Raw genomic sequence first — 18,706 nt, 5'->3', positions numbered from 1 at the left:
TTGAGAGAATGATAAAGGGTCATCATCCTCACGAATTAACACAAAGAGGATGAACAGACAAGGAGATATTAGTAACATTAACAATTTAGCATCTTAACAAATTTTCATAAACTTGTTGCAAATAATCTTTTAAATGTACGCTATTTCTTCTCTTAAACATACACACAAAACTCAACAGCATTGCAGGCCTGCTGTTGAGAGACAGTCTCATGGGCAAACAGCTTTCTCACCCACTAACAAATAGCAATTAGCGATAAGCTTGGAATGCAATGTCAGCAGAATACAAGGACGTGTAGTAGCCTGCTAAAAGGACTGGAGTGTCGACAGGTGAGCAGTGCGTGCCTGAGGCCACGGTGCAACTGCAAGCGAGCCCGAATAAAATAACCCTGAATAATTTGAATTCTGCTAAACTCTTCAAAATTGAGCTCATCAAACCAAAGATAGCCACAATGACAGCCAAGAAAAAGGGTGGATGGATATCTCACTCGTACAAGACTGGATATGAACGGTTTGGTGAAATTGAGCGGGGTCTCTCCTTTGATGCCCAGCCCTCCTCATGTTTGACAGATATTGTCGCTGAAAACTGATTTGGCAGTGATTTCTGGTGGACTGACATTGCTATTTCAACCCTTGTACATTTTAATAAATAAACCATTCGCGCACAATGTGCAGAAACTATCAGTGCTGGACAGCGGAAAGCGTAAACAAACTTACTCCAACAGGCAAGATTTTGAAACCACCCGTGGAACTCCTTAGTGAGCGAATATTGCGCACTTGGGACACAATTTATTCTGAAAAGAGCTTCAAGAAAATCTTGAATACGTTACATAGGAGAGAGGACAACTTCTTTTGGAGAAATGTGAGCAGTGATAGCAGCAGCAATTCTTCTTGTGGTGCTGGTAGCGATGTCAAAAACTGTAGCCTATAAAGGGTAAGACTTTTTTTTCCCCCCTTTTTTGTCAGTACATCATTATTACGTACTTATATAATCGGTACTGTGGTTAATTCATATTTATTTTTATTCAGGTCGTATTACCAACCTATAATGACAAGAATATTTTCCAGTGTCCGTACTTCAAACCAGGTGTCCTAACTTGACTGATGTTCAGAAGAAAAGAAGTGCTATAATTTATGCCAAATAACTGCAAATGAACTGAACCAATTTTGTGCATAGTCTATCTGATGCATCTTTTAAATATAAACAAACTATAAATAACATATTTGTATATCTGAATTCCTTGAATAATTTACACACCCAAATATTTTGCCTGTTTTTTTGTTGAAAAGTGTGTTAATTATGTGATAAAATATGGTAATTTATTCAGCCTGCAAGAAAAGCAACTGGCATAACTGAAATGTGATGGGACATTAAGAGTCAAAATCGAAACAGTCTTGTGATGGAAAAGCACCAGGGTCAGGTGACCTGACAGCAGATGTATGGAAAATTGAGAACTTCATGACAAATGAATGCTGCAATTGTACCCACAAACTGGTCGTCCAGTACCGCAGTACAATATTTAAAAATTAAGAGTGTTCCTCCTATTCAATACAAAGATATTTATTAATGTGAAAGAATCACATATCGTTCAAATGAGGTACTAGTTTCGGCACCAGATATGTGCCATCATCAGCCACAAAGTCAAATCGGGCAAACACAATAAAACCTTAAAACAACTTTATACACACTATAACATCTGCATGGATGAATATGAAATATAACTTTAAAACAACTTTAAAAACACACTATAACATTTGCACAGAAGAATATAAAATAAAATATGGTAGATGAAGTTGCATTATAAATATTACAGTACCGCAGTACCAATTTTCAAGGGCAGCAAGGGTACCCTGCTGAATGTGTCAACTACTGGCCAATACAGCTCCTCTCAACACCATGAAAATCTTTGAGTGTATCCTTGATGACAGATTGCAAAGAAAAGTCCAGCTTTCAGCTAAGCAATATGGACTTGTGAAGGGGTGCAGCAGAGTGCGCCCACTGACAGAGAAACATCATAAGAAAAGGAAACCACCATATCCGGCATTCTTTGACCTTGAAAAAGCATCTGATTGAGAATTATATTACTGATTTGGTATGATCATTATGATCATCAAGTTTCTGAAGTATACATCAACGAGAAAAAAATGCTTTACACCAACACCAGCAGCCAAGTGCAGTGCCCTGCAGGACTCTTGACAGCTCACTTTCATGAAGGATCTCTCTGATGTTTTTTACTATTGTGATGGACACCATAACACAAGTTATTAAGAAAGTCATCCTGTTATGTCCTTAACACAACAATTTACATTGAAATACAGGGTAAACAACTCAAGATGTCCAACAAATTCAAATATCTAGAAAGCATGATATCAGTAACAGGCTTCATTGAAGAGGAACTTACCAGCAGGATTCAAGCTGGAGGAACATTCTATAGAGTTGTCCGAGACCTAATATGGAACCCAAAAGTACCATTGAAATGTAAGGGAGCAATTTATCTGACTTATTACATGCCAATTTTGACATATGGGAGGGAGACCTGGACCATGAGGGAAAAGGATGAAGCAAGGATTCAGGCAGCTGAAATGAGATTTGTCCAAGCGATGGTTGGCAAAACAAGACGAGATAAAATTCGTACTGAGAACATCAGGGACATGGCTCAGGTTGGCAGAATGCAGGATAACGTAACTCTGCGTAGACTCAAATGGTATGGTCACGTGCGAAGGATGGATCCTGATCGCATACCCAGAAAAATGTATGATTTGCAGTTGGGCAAGAAGGCGGCAAAGAATGCGATATACAGACATGGTGAAAAACGACATTCAGCAACGAGGAGGGGACTGGGACAACATTGAAGAAGAAGACAGAAGTTGGTGGAGGGGCTTCATTCGCCGACCCATCGTATAGATGGAACGACATGGAATATGTATGTACAACAATCACCCTCACCAAGCTATATCACTGTGGTGAATTAGGAATGAAATACAGGCCAAACATTAGGTGGGGAAATTTCTATGTAGAAGATATATTTATGCTATATGTACACTTACTTTTTAATGTAACTGTTTTATCAAAGAAATGAAAAGGCTCAAATGTGTTAATCCTAACTTATCTACTCTTATTGTACAAGACATGCATGCACAGCTCAGAAAGGGGCATAAAATGGAAGTTGTCAATGTACTATAATGATCTCCAGCTCGGGAGGAAGGCCAATAACTTTAGAGTTAAGGTTCTAAAACAATAAGCATCATTATCCTCAATTCACAAAGTCCTTTACATCAATAAATTATGAGGGACGAATAATAAACATCTATGAATAAAAATTTACTTACATTCTTTAAGCAAGCTCTTCTTTTCTTTGGGGTAAAGGACATGGAAGAATTTAACACCTACAGCTTTGACATCTCTTAGCTAAAACAAATAACATAAGTTAATTTACTCAGGTATAAAAACCATTTTTTTTAAAAACAGTATATGCTATTCAGCTTTCCCTCGACTGAGGTTGCTCTGTAGATAAAGCATTCCAGACATATGTTACAGTGTATCTTATTATCAGAAGATAAATGGAACCATACGTTAATCAAATAAAGAACAAAAGGTAAAACAACAAGCAATTATTTGATAAATTCAGAAAGATGAATTGAAAGGTCAAACAATTTTCCAGTCACAAATACAAAGAAAGATAACTAGGTTAATTAAGGTTTCACATTCTAAAATGGACAGAAAGGTGTCGTTTCTTTTTTAATATACATTATAGGCAATATATAAAAGGATTTGGTCCAATATACACTACAGTGTTATACTACCACAGTACTATAAACATATAAAATAAGATAACCTATTATCACATATTATCACTAACGAGGGAACACATGTGTTTCACTTGGATTCGGTTGAAATTTGGTAGGAATATTCGTGGGAGGCAGTAGAATGCTAAGGTGAAAACTGCATGTCCCCAGCGCAAGTTTAAACGCCGAAATATTATTGTACGATGTGGACTAATGTGCACTCTTAAGCAAGTTACATTATTTATACTGTCAAACAGGAAGGCGGAGCTGGATAAAGGGAAATGCTGATGATGACAATGATGACGACGACAATAATTACCTTTAATACCTTGCTTATTCTCAAAAAAAAAATAAGGTAGGCCAAACTTTCAGGACAAATTCCTCACACACATAGAAGAAGAAAACCTTTTATGTGGACATGGGTCTGGAAAGGTTTTATTTCCATGTTAGAACTTCTTTTTTACAACTCTACATAGTACATGCACCTCAATCCTGTACATTAGTTCCTTCATATGGCCCCAGAAATAAAAATACAAGGGATTTAAATCAGGGCTTCGGGCCGGTCACCAAACTGAACCATTTCAACCAATTCACTGGCCTGAAAAAGTCATGTCTTAAGTTCTAAGTCTAATGTGAGGGGGCGCACCATTGTGAAAAGACCACACATTTCTTCGTATGTGCAGAGGAATGTCATCCAGAGTCTCTGGCAACTTTTCAGTTAGGAACAGCAAATGATGTTGGCCAGTCAAACACTACCAGTGCTTTTTGATGAAACAGAAAATGTTATTAGGGGGGCCTAAATATGAGACGTGTAAACAAGGCCCCGCAAGGCAACAAAATGCCCGCACTTAGCTGGTGCCTGGATAGAACATACCACTAATGAGTTTTGCCACATGTCTGTCTTTGAGGCAATTGCTTTCCCTTCATAGCCAAACAGAACATAAAGCTCCTCACTATACAGAGGGCTAAGGAATGAAATGAAAGAAAATAAAGCTCATCGCTGTGCTGATGAATAAATGGCGAAAGAAAATTGTACGATGTGGACTAATGTGCATTCTTAAGTAAGTTGCTCATTTACAAGAGGTGCACAAAGTGACCAACCCCAGCCGCTTGCTTTCGGTCGACGAAACCATTTTTTTCGTAGATAGTGCGGTTAATTTAAAAGAGGCAACATCTCACTCATTTCTCAAGCTCAGTAATTCAAGTGGAATTGTCATCCCAACAATAACACTTCTCACATATATATTTCCTTTTAAAAAGGAGAGCTGCTTGTTATCCCAGCATTGTTGTTCTGGTAGCACACGCCAATGATCAGACTCTACAAACACTGCACGGCGTTGGAAAGAAGGGCGACTTGGAAAAATCAGCCGTGTTGACAAGGAGTATCCAGCTTTCTGACTTCTCATAAACATCGACTGAAGTTTTGTGATTTAATTTCTCCTACACTAATAAAGATAGGAGTAACATTTTTGAAGATGTATGCTTAGAATACCATCTTCTACCACCAGTTTTACAGACTTCATGTACTTCAATTACACCCTGTAGATATATCATACCCGGCCAGTGACTCGAACCAGCGATCCCTTTACACAAATTTTATATTTTAAAGTAATGTTTTTGTGTTTGGCACACACCAAGACAAAGAGGGACGTGCAAAGCTAGAACTGATGAAATTTTCCACCCATGAGTGAGTGAATTAGCCTGAGTTTGCAACAGAAGGTCAGAAGGTGCCCAAAGTCGAACAAAAACCACGCAACCTCGTCACAAGGGCGGTTACTGTAAGGAACTAACATCCCGAGCCGATATTTTGCAAGATTGCCAGCCCAGTTTTTTATGCAACAATTCAATTAACTCATAGATCTGGACATTAATTAACCAAAGGTCATATAGTGCATCAGTATAACTTTCAGAAAAAAAAAATTACCAGGAGACATGTACTAGATGTTATTGATTTATTCAAATTATGCAGTAGGAGCAACTTGCACCACAAAGGAAACCCCACTCCAACATCTGCTGACCAGATGTCTAAGCCAGGAGTTCCCCTGCTTGACTGGAGTGAGCAAAGGACACGAGGCTGAATACGAGAAACTGGACAATCAATTCTACTTATGCATACAATAAAAAATTATTGGAATATGCTAACCATCTGTAGAGCATACTGCCTCACCGATATTTCCGTTATTAATGAAGCGACTTGTTACCACCAAGTCATGGAGGTACACTTTCAGCCATCGTGGACCTTTCTTGATATAAGCTAGGCTAACACCCACCTTCTAGTTCAATCTTCCGAGAGACAGAGTGCGACCTAAACATCTTTTGATGTCAGACATTTCTTTGCGAACATTATAAACTTTCAAGTTATTCTTCCAAAAGCCGCGGTGCTATCTGGTGCAAAACATTTTCCTCGTGAACATTATAAACTTTGTTAATCATTTAACAATTCCAAAGTTATCTGCATGTAATGCGGTGCATCATTGTGTGAACTGTAAACTTTGGAACACATACACGAGCATAACTAAAATACACAAAGCCGTGAGGGTTAAAAAAAAATTTTTTTAAATTTTTTTTTTACAATTTGCTTTATGTCACACCGACATAGATAGGTTTCATGGTGACGATGGGATAGAAATGGGAAGGAAGCCGCCATGACCTTAAAGTACAGCCCCAGCATTTGCCTGGTGTGAAAATCGGAAACCACGGAAAACCATCTTCAGGGCTGCTGACAGTGGAGTTTGAACGGATAAAGATTCACCAATTAGTAACTCCCAATAGAGAACAGAAAAATTGTACCGGAACAGTGCACATATTTCTCAAGTGTTCAGTACCGACAATATCCCGTAACTGTGACTGTGTGTAGCAGGGAATCCGGATTCACTGTGCCAAGATGAAGACATCAGGATTTATGGATTAGCTATCTGCAGGACTCAAGATGATGGATATTCAACACTAAGATCCTGAAGATTATGCCACGGAGGTTCAAACCGTCACCAGGAGGAATGAGTACACCCTTAACTAATACGGATTCTATGCACGAGCACTTTATTAATAATTAATCATTATTCTTGTAGATATTGTACATGATGTTAGAAGTAAGAATGCGCAGAGCGCAGCTTATATTTCGCCCATACTTCTGCCGCCCAGAAGGGTTTTTCTTGGCACTCTGCAAAGCTATAAAACTCACTCTCAGGGGATGTCAAGAACTTGCCTCTTCCAAAATTTCAGTTGCAAATAAGAAAAATGTCACTTAAAGGAACTGCTGCATGTATATGCAAGTGTGTGGGGAAATGAGAGAATGGGAGACTGGTGGAGTGAAATGAAGTATGGGAGAGAATGAGTGAGGCTGGTAGGGTGAAAGGAAGTATGCAAACATAGGAATGAGTAAATGAATGGGTGATTTATCTCTTGATAGAGAGAATGAATGAGCAGTGAGAAATTGTGTGTACATGGGGATCACCCTTTAAACTAGACCTTCCATATTTCTGTATAGAATTGTGGTAAATAAAATAACAATATTAATATTTTCCACTAACACTTTTGTGCCACCATCAGTTTTTGCTGTTTCCATATAGGCCTAACCACAAACCTTTAGTGGTGCTATTTGAAGATCCAACCAGCCTTTGGGCTGATGACCCACCACTAACAGAGCAAATAATTTTAAGCTACTCAGAAGCATCAACATATTTCACACTTTTTGTGCTACTCTACTTTCAGGTAACCATACTAGTTTATTTAGTAAGGAGCCTGTCCTTTTAGAGAGAGAGAGAGAGAGAGAGAGAGAGAGAGAGAGACAGACAGACAAGACAGTCATATTCATACTTTCACTCCAACTGTGAATCATATGCTTTTCTCTATTTACCTAAACTACCAATAATGCTGACCTGTCAAAGACAGCAAATATGGCAAAAAACACTGATGGAAAAATATATATAATTAGAGCACCTAGAAACACTATGTTGATTTTGATCCAACAATGGCAAATGCGACCTGGGTGATAGTATATGTACTGATAACAGTTTGCAAGCCTATATGAGTGTATATGTAAACATCAACATTGGTCGAGCTGGGTAGTCATAGGTCGGGATGCCAGTACCACCCACACCCCCTTTGAGAGTTTTACCCCAAAATTCAACGTTACCTTTGACCGAAGAATATGAAGGGATTGTAATGGATGTAGAGATTGAAAGTTCAGCAAAAAATAGTGTTATAGAGAGTTGTTTAAAGTCAGTCTTAACTGACAACAATAAACTAGGCCTAGAAAGATACTGAATAAGTAACCTAGCCTTTAAATTTGCTTATAAATAATTTCCGATATTGAGAAACTCTATTTTATACGGAAAGGGAAATAGGGTTCACTACTCCAAGGGGAAATGCATTTTCAAGTTACAATCAAGAAGCTAATATAATACTTACCACAGTATCTCTTATTGGCTCATCGAGGGTGTTAAATTCCGGCTTGCCTTGTTGTTGATTTCTCTGTTGATTGGGAACTATCATTTCCCCCTCCACCGAGCTCCCAAAATCGTCGAACATCTAAAACATTTCCAAAGAGATATTTTCGTAGTGGTCGATAGTTGGAAATACCCAAGGTTTTCGTTCTACGTTTCATTTTAACATAACCTACAAATCGGGAATATCTGACAGTACATCTCTGCCAAGGCTACAAGCATAGAATTGAAGTAAAAGTATTCGTAACTTAACAGACACCAAATTAAGTATGCTTGAGCAAATAATTAACTACAGTATTTCTGAAACTAAAACCAAATGGTGTGCATGTCAACTAACACACTGAGAAATCAAAATACGTACGTCGACTTTCGTGTCCCCTCCTCCCATCGCCATGGTTGTTGATGACATGACATCCGCACCGCAGCTCAGCCAGGTGGCCAGGTCAGGTCCCCTCCGTTTATTTGTCAAGTGGTCCAAAGAGTGAGATATGCTTAATCCTTAGAATTATCTTTGATTTTGAATATCTTTGCCTTGCCATTTCAAATGTAGCCAATGCTACAACTACAACTAAACTTTAATCATGTACAGAAATGTGCATTCTACCTAGTTGAAATTCTGTTATTCCCCTCAACTAATAAATTTTTGGTCTTCAAACATTAGAAGAAGATATTTTCTTGATACATCCTTCATAAAAATTTGTAAAACATGATACATTTCAAACCCGTTCTATTGGTACTGAGTAACCACAAAAGTATGGCAGAAACCGGCAGCGTTTATTTGCAATGAATCGTACACATCCCTCTTTCGGGTGTAGTTATCGGAGCATTGTCAGCGTAATTGTGTAAAGATTTAATTTGCCTGGCGTTTCTTGAGACCAAGAAGTGTACATTTGCTATTATAAGTCATAAAGGCGCATGATGCTTGGTGTTATTATCGCTGTTTATTGCATCAGTACTACCGCTGCTCAAAATGCTGGAGAAAAGGCTAGTGCAGAACATGCGACTTACGACGAAGAACGTGTATCCGCACATGCAGAGCAGATGTGTATCCTTTGAAATGTTTCCTGACATATAATTTTACTTTTAAAGAATTCATCGATTAATTGGTCCTATATTGCCTGGCCCTTTTCGTCGCAGTTTCTTCGCAATAGAAGGGGCATTTAAAACTTTTATTCATTCATTCATCAAGTTTCGGCTAGCTATGGACCACGTCATTCCAACTTTCTCATTCCTCGGGCTGTAACTTTTACAGAGTAATCCCTGTTCCTTTCTCTCCTCAGTCCAATTATTATTATTATTATTATTATTATTATTATTATTATTATTATTATTATTATTATTATTATTATTGTTGTGTGTATGTTGGTTATTCAGCCCGAAGGCTGGTTTGATCCTCCACAACTCTGCCAATGGCTGTCTTAAATAGCCTAGGCGTCAATGAAGAGGCGTACTAGGGAAATGAGGAGGGAGGGAGTTTTCCATTGCTTTCCTGACTGAGCCAGAAGTTGCTATTACATATCAGTCTGCCAAGCCCACTGAAGTGCATGCACCAACCGACCCAATGAGCGATATTTTCACACCATTCATAACAGGGACTGGTTGCTTAAGGAGTGGTATTACTAGCATCACTCATACCTCTGTCACTTTCATTATTATTATTATTATTATTACCCCGAGTGGTTAAGGGCACGCAGCTGTGAGCTTGCATTCGGGAGATAGTGGGTTCAAACCCCACTGTCGGCAGCCCTGAAGATGGTTTTCCGTGGTTTCCCATGTTCACACCAGGCAAATAACTCGTGTCCTCATCCTAAGGTGGTGCAGCTCTTTTTAGGCACACCCCCAATGGAGGTATGCTGCATGTACCATTTCAACCACATACCAGCCCTCCTGCTGGTCTTAAATTTCTGGCAGTACTGGGAATCGCACCCGGACCTCCGAGGACCAGGCAAATGCTGGAGCTGTACCTTAATTAACACCACGACTGCTTCCTTCCCACTCCTACTCTTTTCATATCCCATTGTCTCCAGAAAACCGATCTGTGTCGGTGCGATGTAGAGCAACTTGTAAGAAAAATTATATACCGTAATATATTGAACCATTCTGTTCATGGACCAATAGTATAGATTTTAGCATTAGATATTGGGATTACCTGAGACCACCCATGAAGTCATTGTCTTATAGTTTATTTCATAAAAGATTCCAGAAGAAGCGTTCTCGTGTGAAGAGAGCTAGAGCGTCATTATGAAAATCTCCAGAACCTCATTAAAGGGAGTTATGTCCCAAGCCAAGCCTCTTAATGAAGATTGGGGACACTTCCCGGATCCCGGCAAAACTAACCTTCGGAGGGAAGAAAGAATTAAATTAATATCTTTGGTTACGAAAGAGATGCATTGGATCTGATACAAGAATTGCAACTTGCATAATTTATGCTTAATTTTGATATGCATTAGGGCTGCAATCATAAATGCATTCGTTAAGTAGGGTACTTGACGTGCTTTGTGTGGGAAAACTTCGAGTCGCGGGCGCGCGTATCCTGCACGCGATCAAGCGGCGTGGCTACGCCAACCTGATTATAAATGCAAGGCCGCCTGGCACATCAGCCTCATTCTCTGACCGTAAGGCTGCTTGAACGAAGTCGTCATGCTGCAAGTTGGTACCGAGAACAACGTTTTATCTTTGAGCTGCACATACAACTAATACTACTGAATCTGCGAGGAAGTAAGTAATCAACTTGCATATTCAGCTAAATTCTTGATATTACCTGTATCGATATGCTATGGTGAGATGAGGTACTGCCTATAATAGACTGATGAACTAGTAGCTTCATATTTCTGTGAGGTCAAGTTGTAACTGACGTAATGCTAGAATAAATGTAGGCTCAGGGTAGTTCTTATAGCACTACATGTTGTCCGAGTGAAAGGATGGAATAACAGTGTTACTAAGAGTGGTGAAGAAACTATAGTGTACCAGGTTTAAAATTCAGAACAAGACTTGGTCAATGTAACGTGTGAGGCACAATATTGGTGGAAACAGGCATTGAGTCTGGACAGTCTGTAATAAGGAAATTTGTTTTCAGTTACCCCTGCATCAAGCCAGAACGAGCTTCTACATCATCATTGCGAGGAAGCCACAACGGGAGCTGAAGCTGGCACGACATCGGGAATCGATCCAGGAACGTTGGGCGTACCTGATCAGCGCGACATCGAAGGGGACATCTTCCAACCATCTAAGGAGCTGTACGAAGGAGTCACGCAAGATAGAATGTCTCCAATTGTTCACCAGTATTTGCTGCAAGCGTCGCAGTTTGTCATGATGTGGTAAATTCAGTGGTCCACAGGAAGGGCTGCTCCGTCATGTCATCAATCATATAAGGTCAGAGCTTTCCAATTCTGTTTCAAGCATGTCATTTAAATTTAGATAGGAATAGGGGGGCCGTCAGCCAACAGGTTAGTTTATGGTAGGAAAATTCTTGGTGATAAAGAGCTAGGCCTCAAGCTCGAACCCCGTACATTAGGGTAGATGATAGTTGTAGATTCCTTGTTGGTGTGTTTATATTTCATTTCGATAGTATTATATTAGAGTACGTGTTATCTTCATGGGTTAGGTCGAACTCCCTTGGTCATGGTAGGTTAGTCGAACAGGCAGGCACTGTTTATTGTGTCGCGTTTAGGCATTTGTCTCTGCAGACGTAGGCTGTATAGTTGAGACCAGGATTTACCCCGTAATTCACCTAGCTTTACTGACAGGGCGAGCGAGTCCGAATGTTTGAGAGATGTGGGCATTATGCATGTAGCTGACTGTATGAATTGATATGAGAGAGCCCCAGCACAGTTTGAGAGTGTATTGGATGCATTTGAGATGCCTTATTATGGCCATGTGATTATAGCTTACTGTATTGTGCCTTTGTATTATCAAGGTTGAGCCCATGGGAGGCGGAAATAAGATTTGTTATATTGCTGGTGATATTGAGATGAGGGCGGATAGCCCGTGTGTATTTAAAAGAGTGCTTTTAGCAGCCAGATTATGTGAGGTACTTTGAAAGGCGAAGTTTCGTAGCACGCAGTCAGTCAGCTGGGCTCATAAATTATGTGGACTGCCGCTTGTCGAGTGCTTGGCTGGTGAGGGTTATTGTGCCTGACGTCACAGTCTTGAAAACTTGGTTATATGGCTGTCTGCAACTTGTCGAGTGTGTAAGGGGTAGAAGACGACCTTGATGTTTTGAACGCAGGGAGAGATTTTTGTTCTGTTTGTTCTACTTTAATTTTAACACTGGCCCGTTTGATATTGACCCCTTGGACATGTTGGTTGTGTTCCTTTTATATAGTTTGTATATGAATATTCAACGCCTTGCTTTTCATGGGACCAGGGTTCGAGACCGGGTCAGGGCACTGTACATTATGTGTTTATATTTGTTTGCACTGGGGTTCGATGGTAAGAGGCATAGTAAAGTTTATGGTAATTACTGTTAGATGTGTATTTCAGCAGATATCTATTTTCTATTGATTCCATTACTCTCACAATTGTAACATGCTTGTTACAGCAGAGCTGTTTCGTGAAGGCAGTGAACTGGTTGTCATCGGCTCAACATTATCTTTACCCCAATCATATTTGAAAGCTCTTATATTTGTAAATAGTATATTTTTATGTAATAAATCCCTGATTGTAAACTTTGAATGCAGCGATGTTTTCTGTTAGATTTTTTTTTTTTCATTTATTTTAGCTGATTCTTACCTGATTAGACACATATCCTAGTGTTTTATCTTAATATTGCCCTTTGTTCTCCCTTGTCATCCCTGAGAAGTGCGCGATTGTGCGGCCGAGCGTGGATATGTGTTCACGTAAGACTATGTGCACAAGCTCACATTTGTGGGAGTTCTTTCACTACTGTACTCTGGGTTCGAGACCGGCATTCGCCTGGCCGGAACCATAAGGTCCTGTAGGGCACAATATATATTATTATTATTATTATTATTATTCACTTTTAAGTTTGGGACTCTCATCCATAAAGATGAGTGTTCTCCCTAGGACCTTTTTATTGGGCGTACCGCCCTGCCGTTTTTACAGACTGCCTGGCTAACGTAACATAGATATGTGCTAGTTACCGGTATATAATATTAATACATATTTGAGTCGTAGGGTGCTCCAAATTAAAACATAAATACTGTATTTTAATGATAACATTATAAACAGCATAATTGTATCAATTACATTGGAGTTTAAAGGTTTAATTTAACTATCTTGTAGTGTCGTGTGCGAGCAGTGTATGGACTTGCGTGGAATTGCATACGAGCACTCGATTCCACACGACATTACAAGACCGCATGGCACTCCACAGCAACCGAGTGAAAAAGTCCCAGAGATACATGGTTATGAACGAGCAATAGAACACTTCTTCTGCAAGTGTCATATCCGGTCCCCCAAACGTTGGTGAGAAAGCACCTCTTTCTTTAGCTAACTTGAAGAGTTGTTCGGTGTTGCTTGATGCAAGTCTAGTCTTTGATATGATTAATATATTATTGTTAATGCCCTGAGGGGAAAAACAGCAGATAATATCATATTTAGAGCCTCCATGGCTCAGGCGGCAGCGCACCGACCTCTCGCTGCTGGGTTCCGTGGTCAAATCCCGGTCATTCCATGTGCTATTTGTGCTAGACAAAGCGGAGGCGGGCAGGTTTTTCTCCGGGTACTCCGGCTTTCCCTGTCATATTTCATTCCAGCAACACTCTCGAATATCATTTCATTTCATCTTTCATTCATCATTGCCCCAGAGGAGTGCGACAGGCTTCGGCAGCTGGCACAATTCCTATCCCCACCGCTAGATAGGGGCTTCATTCATTCCATTCCTGAGCCGGTCGAATGACTGGAAACAGGCTGTGGATTTTCATTTCATTTCATTTTGTAAGTATTATTCCCCACTCGGTTACTCATTTCTGCCACCTGGCTGACTAAAATTTCTGGGGAGATCACTGTTCATTTACTTGGAATTATTTCAAAGGCAGTGTTTGTAAATCCCTGAGGGTGGGGGTGGTAGAATACATCTACAGTGTCACCTGCCTATCGTATAGAGTAGTAAATAATTTACAGGATTATGAGCGATTGCAGGACGCCCTTGACAATGCTGTGAGGTGGACAGCAGACTGAGCAACATTTTCCAAAATATGGGCTAAAGGAACACTGGTATTAGCTGAGTAATTCAGTATAGCATCGCTTCCATAATCCATTACCTCGATAACTGTCATTACCAACTATGGCACAATATAAACTCCTAAACCAGTGGTGCTAAATTTGCTTCGCTCAACATATATGCTAAAAATAAATTATTGTAAACAGGATGAAAAGTCCTCTCAGTTTGAATTACTGTGTTGATGGGGGTGAAAGTACCTCATGGGGATCACTGTAAGTAGGCCTACCTGTATACAGTGACCTTTACTGAGGGCTACCAAGGCTATCTGTGAAGCCCAAATCTCAATTGAGAATGATGGAAGTGTAAAGCACATTGTAATGTAAGCACCTGAAACAGTGTTCTATTTACAAAACTTGAAAGCAGTGAGGAAAAACGTCGCACATATTTCTGAGAGCAAGGCATCGGAGACTGATATTGCAGCCCAGACTCTTGCCCCTCTCCCCTCGATTCGCCACACGTGGCTTGCTGCTGGATATCGGATAGGAGTGGGGACCGGCGGAGGATAGGTGTTCTAGGCTTCGGTCCATCAGATCGCCACTGCTAACTATTAACCATGCGTTACTCATCATATATACTTCCTCACCTCATACATGAGGTTTGTTGGCTTAATAAAATCAGCAGCAAAAACCTATATTCCTAGAGGATTCCGTAAAGACTGTATACCGGGATGGAGTGAAGAGTCCAGCAGACTGAGTAAGGAATTCGAAGAAAATAGCAGTCACGAGAAAGCAACAGATTTACTACAATCACTTGATCTTGCTAGAAAAGAGAAGTGGGTGAAGACTGTAAAAGACATGAATTTCACCCATTCCAGCAGAAAAGCATGGTCACTTATTCGAAAATTAGATTCCACATCCATACCACCAAAGCAACATTCCCCAATCAAGGTAGAAGCAATAGCAAATCACCTCGTTTCCACCTCTAAAACAACAAGGAATAAACTGACCACGAAATGGGTTAAAACTGAGCTTAAACGGGCAAAACGAGAAACACAACCGAACGCAACCTATTCACAACCTTTCACATCACAAGAGGTCGATGAGGGATTAAAATCACTCCGAAATGGCAAAGCTGCAGGACTAGATGGAATCTACCCAGAACTACTAAAAAACTGTGGTCCAGCTACAAGAAGATGGCTTGCTGCATTCTTCAGCTCCATACTTCAGTCAGGAAGACTTCCCCCAATCTTCAAGAAGTCAAAAATTATTGCCCTTCTGAAACCAGGAAAGGATCCAACTCTCCCACAAAGCTATCGACCTATAGCTCTACTCTGCGTCACCTACAAGTTATTAGAAAGACTGATACTAAACCGAATAGCACCTGCCATCGAAGCATTCCTTCCAGTTGAACAAGCAGGATTTCGACCCAGCCGTGACTGCAGTGACCAAGTACTGTCCTTGACCACATATCTGGAGGTTGGTTTTGAGAAGAAATTGAAAAGCGTCTCTGTCTTCTTAGATCTTACAGCTGCATATGACACAGTCTGGAGGGAAGGTCTTATGCTTAAACTGATTAAAGCTGTTCCTTGCGTAAAAATTACTACACTAATTGACAGAATGTTAAGCAACCGACTATTTCAAGTTCATTCAGAACACAACAGAAGCAAATTCCACAAAGTCAACAATGGTCTGCCTCAAGGGTTGGTTCTATCTCCTACTCTCTTCAACTTATACATACACGACCTGCCTGAAACAGTGTCCCGAAAGTTCGTATATGCGGATGATATTTGCCTTACAATTCAACGACCCAACTTCGCAGAAGCTGAAATAGTTCTTAACCGAGACCTTGAACTGTTGGATGACTACTTTCAAAGATGGTACCTTCATCCCAATCCACAGAAAACAGTGACATCTACATTCCATCTGAACAACGCAGAAGCAAACCACCATCCAAGGGTATTCTTCAAGGGCCATGAACTACAATATTGTGCCAATCCCAGTTACTTAGGAGTAACATTGGACAGGTCTCTTACGTACAAAAATCATCTGCAGAAAACCGCCAACAAACTAAAAAGTCGTAATAACATTCTCCAACGATTGGCTGGAACTTACTGGGGAGCGGATGGAAACACATTAAGGACAACATCTCTGGCCTTAGTCTATTCTGCAGCAGAATACTGCTCTGGTGTTTGGCTTAACAGTGCTCACACACAGCTAGTAGATTCACAACTTCGTCAAACCATGCGAATCATAACTGGTACACTTCGTGCTACACCGACCCAGTGGTTACCGGTTCTCAGCAATATACTACCTCCACATATCAGGAGACAGACGGCCCTTTTTCAGCTATGGACCAGAATGCTAAAGAATGAACGTCTACCTGTTCATGAGGATATCAGACAGAAATGCACACGCCTGAAGTCTCGCCAGCCTGCTTGGAAGACAACCGTGAAGATAACATCTAGTGAATTCAACCCCACCTCTAAATGGTTAACAGAGTGGTCTTTATCCCCAGCTCGGGCAATAGTGGATATTAATAACCCATCCACAAAGCTGGCAGGCTTTGATCTGCCACGTTGCACCTGGAGTAGACTAAACCGCATGAGATGTGGAGTAGGTAGAACAGCATCCACTTTACACACCTGGGGCTGGTCAGTTTCTCCATACTGTGATTGTGGGGAGGTTCGACAAACAATGAAACATGTAGTGCAGGAATGTCCACTCCGTGCTTTCACTGGCACCATGGAAGACCTCAACACAGCAACACCCGAAGCAGTGAAGTGGGTGGCGGGTTTGGACATTCACATTTAGTGACATGTACATCACTCGCACTCAGTGTGTATATATGAACTGTCAGAGTTGATAGGTGGATAGCAATGTAAATATATTGTGTTTTCTTCTTGTACTTTCAAACTTTGTAAATTGCTTTCTTTGACTGTATAGATATGATAATTTGTATTTACTTTGTACTCATCTTTCACTGGTTGTGTAAATAGTTTATGGGTTGTCATTATTCATCATACGCCAAATAATAATAAATAACCTCATACTTCTGACTTAATGATATAGATAAGAGAGTGCGGGTATTCCTCACTCCCGTCGACTTTTATTTCCTTGTAGGAAGAGACTGCAGGGCTGCTGTTAGAGGAGCAATATAGTTTTATTTTTATTGGTAGATCTGCTAAAATGAAATGCCATCTTTCAGGTTTAGTGGTTTTTTTTTTGTTTTTTTTTGTTGGAATCGAACCCATGATCATGTGTCGGACACCACCACTGATCACCGAAAGAAGCTAATTAACCAGTGAACAATGGGAACGACCGCTATAAAATAATAATAATAATAATAATAATAATAATAATAATAATAATAATAATAATAATAATGGGGCATGGCATCTATATAGGCTTGGTGTTCACGTAATGGGGATAAAATGAATGGCGAAGACATCATAAACACCCAGTCCTCAAGTGAGGGGAATTAACAGTATGAGGGGGTTGATTCTGGAAACTGAACCGGGGCCATCGGACCAAAGGCAAACATTGTATCCATTTAGCCACAAAGCCAGACTTTCATTTGCTAAACCTTAGGCTATCATCTCCACTGATCAGGGTTTGAGCATTGGCAGTAGCAGAGGCCGGGGCAGTAGTCTGTAAAGCAGTCTTGACAACACAGCAGGCTTCTCCGTTGGCTGCAGCTCAAAACGCTGAATGCTTGACATTCACTAAACCAACCATCGAAAAGAGGTAACCCAAGTCTAGTGGTAACCCATGTCTTAATCCCAGCATATGCCACTGGTGTTATATAATATAAGTAAAGATGTTCATTGGAGTAATCAGTCAGTCAATCAATACTGATCTGCATTTAGGGCAGTCGCCTAGGTGGCAGATTCCCTATCTGTTGTTTTCCTAGCCTTTTCTTAAATGATTGCAAAGAAATAAAAAATTTATTGAACATCTCCCTTGGTAAGTTATTCCAATCCCTAACTCTCCTTCCTATAAATGAATATTTGCCCCAATTTGTCCTCTTGTATTCCAACTTTATCTTCATATTAGCTGCCCCTGTGGATCAGCGGTAGAGTGTCGGCCTCCGGATCCCAAGATAGCGGGTTCAAACCCGGCAGAGGTAGTCGGATTTTTGAAGGGCGGAAAAAAGTCCATTCGACACTCCATGTCGTACGATGTCGGCATGTAAAAGATCTCTGGTGACACATTTGGTGTTTACCCGACAAAATTCATTAAATCTCAGCCATAGACGCCCAAGACAGTTTCGGTTTACTCGGTCTGCCATCTAGTGGGGGCCTAGAGTAAAACGGAACGTCGAAATTGATGAGCAGACAGCCAGATGGCGTCAAATT

General features: G+C 40.4%; 2 protein-coding genes across 6 annotated transcripts in view; one reads left to right on the top strand and one right to left on the bottom strand.

Annotated features, from left to right (window-relative positions):
- Window positions 1–8,708, bottom strand: part of LOC136880808 (protein YIPF6) — a 32,025-nt gene extending 23,317 nt beyond the window's left edge. The window contains exons 1-3 of the mRNA XM_067153344.2: window positions 8,590–8,708; window positions 8,194–8,313; window positions 3,328–3,406 (exon numbers count right to left, since the gene is read on the bottom strand). Of these exons, the coding sequence (XP_067009445.1) occupies window positions 3,328–3,406; window positions 8,194–8,313; window positions 8,590–8,637 (247 nt within the window). The 5' untranslated portion in view covers window positions 8,638–8,708. The remainder of the gene's footprint in view (window positions 1–3,327; window positions 3,407–8,193; window positions 8,314–8,589) is intronic.
- A 298-nt stretch (window positions 8,709–9,006) lies between these two features.
- LOC136881280 (coiled-coil domain-containing protein 134) overlaps window positions 9,007–18,706 on the top strand; it is a 35,753-nt gene continuing 26,053 nt past the window's right edge. For 2 of the 5 annotated variants that reach the window (XM_067154067.2, XM_067154066.2), the window contains exon 1: window positions 9,141–9,287. Coding sequence is in view for 2 of the 5 variants with exons in the window: in XM_067154063.2 (XP_067010164.2) it covers window positions 9,144–9,273 (130 nt within the window). In the remaining 3 variants the exon portion in view is untranslated. Of the gene's footprint in view, window positions 9,288–18,706 lie in introns of all 5 variants that reach the window. The other 3 variants (XM_067154063.2, XM_067154064.2, XM_068229189.1) reach the window with 3 other exon arrangements.

The sequence above is a fragment of the Anabrus simplex genome, chromosome 9, assembly GCF_040414725.1.
Source record: "Anabrus simplex isolate iqAnaSimp1 chromosome 9, ASM4041472v1, whole genome shotgun sequence".
Lineage (NCBI taxonomy): Eukaryota > Metazoa > Arthropoda > Insecta > Orthoptera > Tettigoniidae > Anabrus > Anabrus simplex.
Note: the sequence above shows the minus strand (reverse complement) of the source record. Positions and strands in the feature narration are given on the sequence as shown.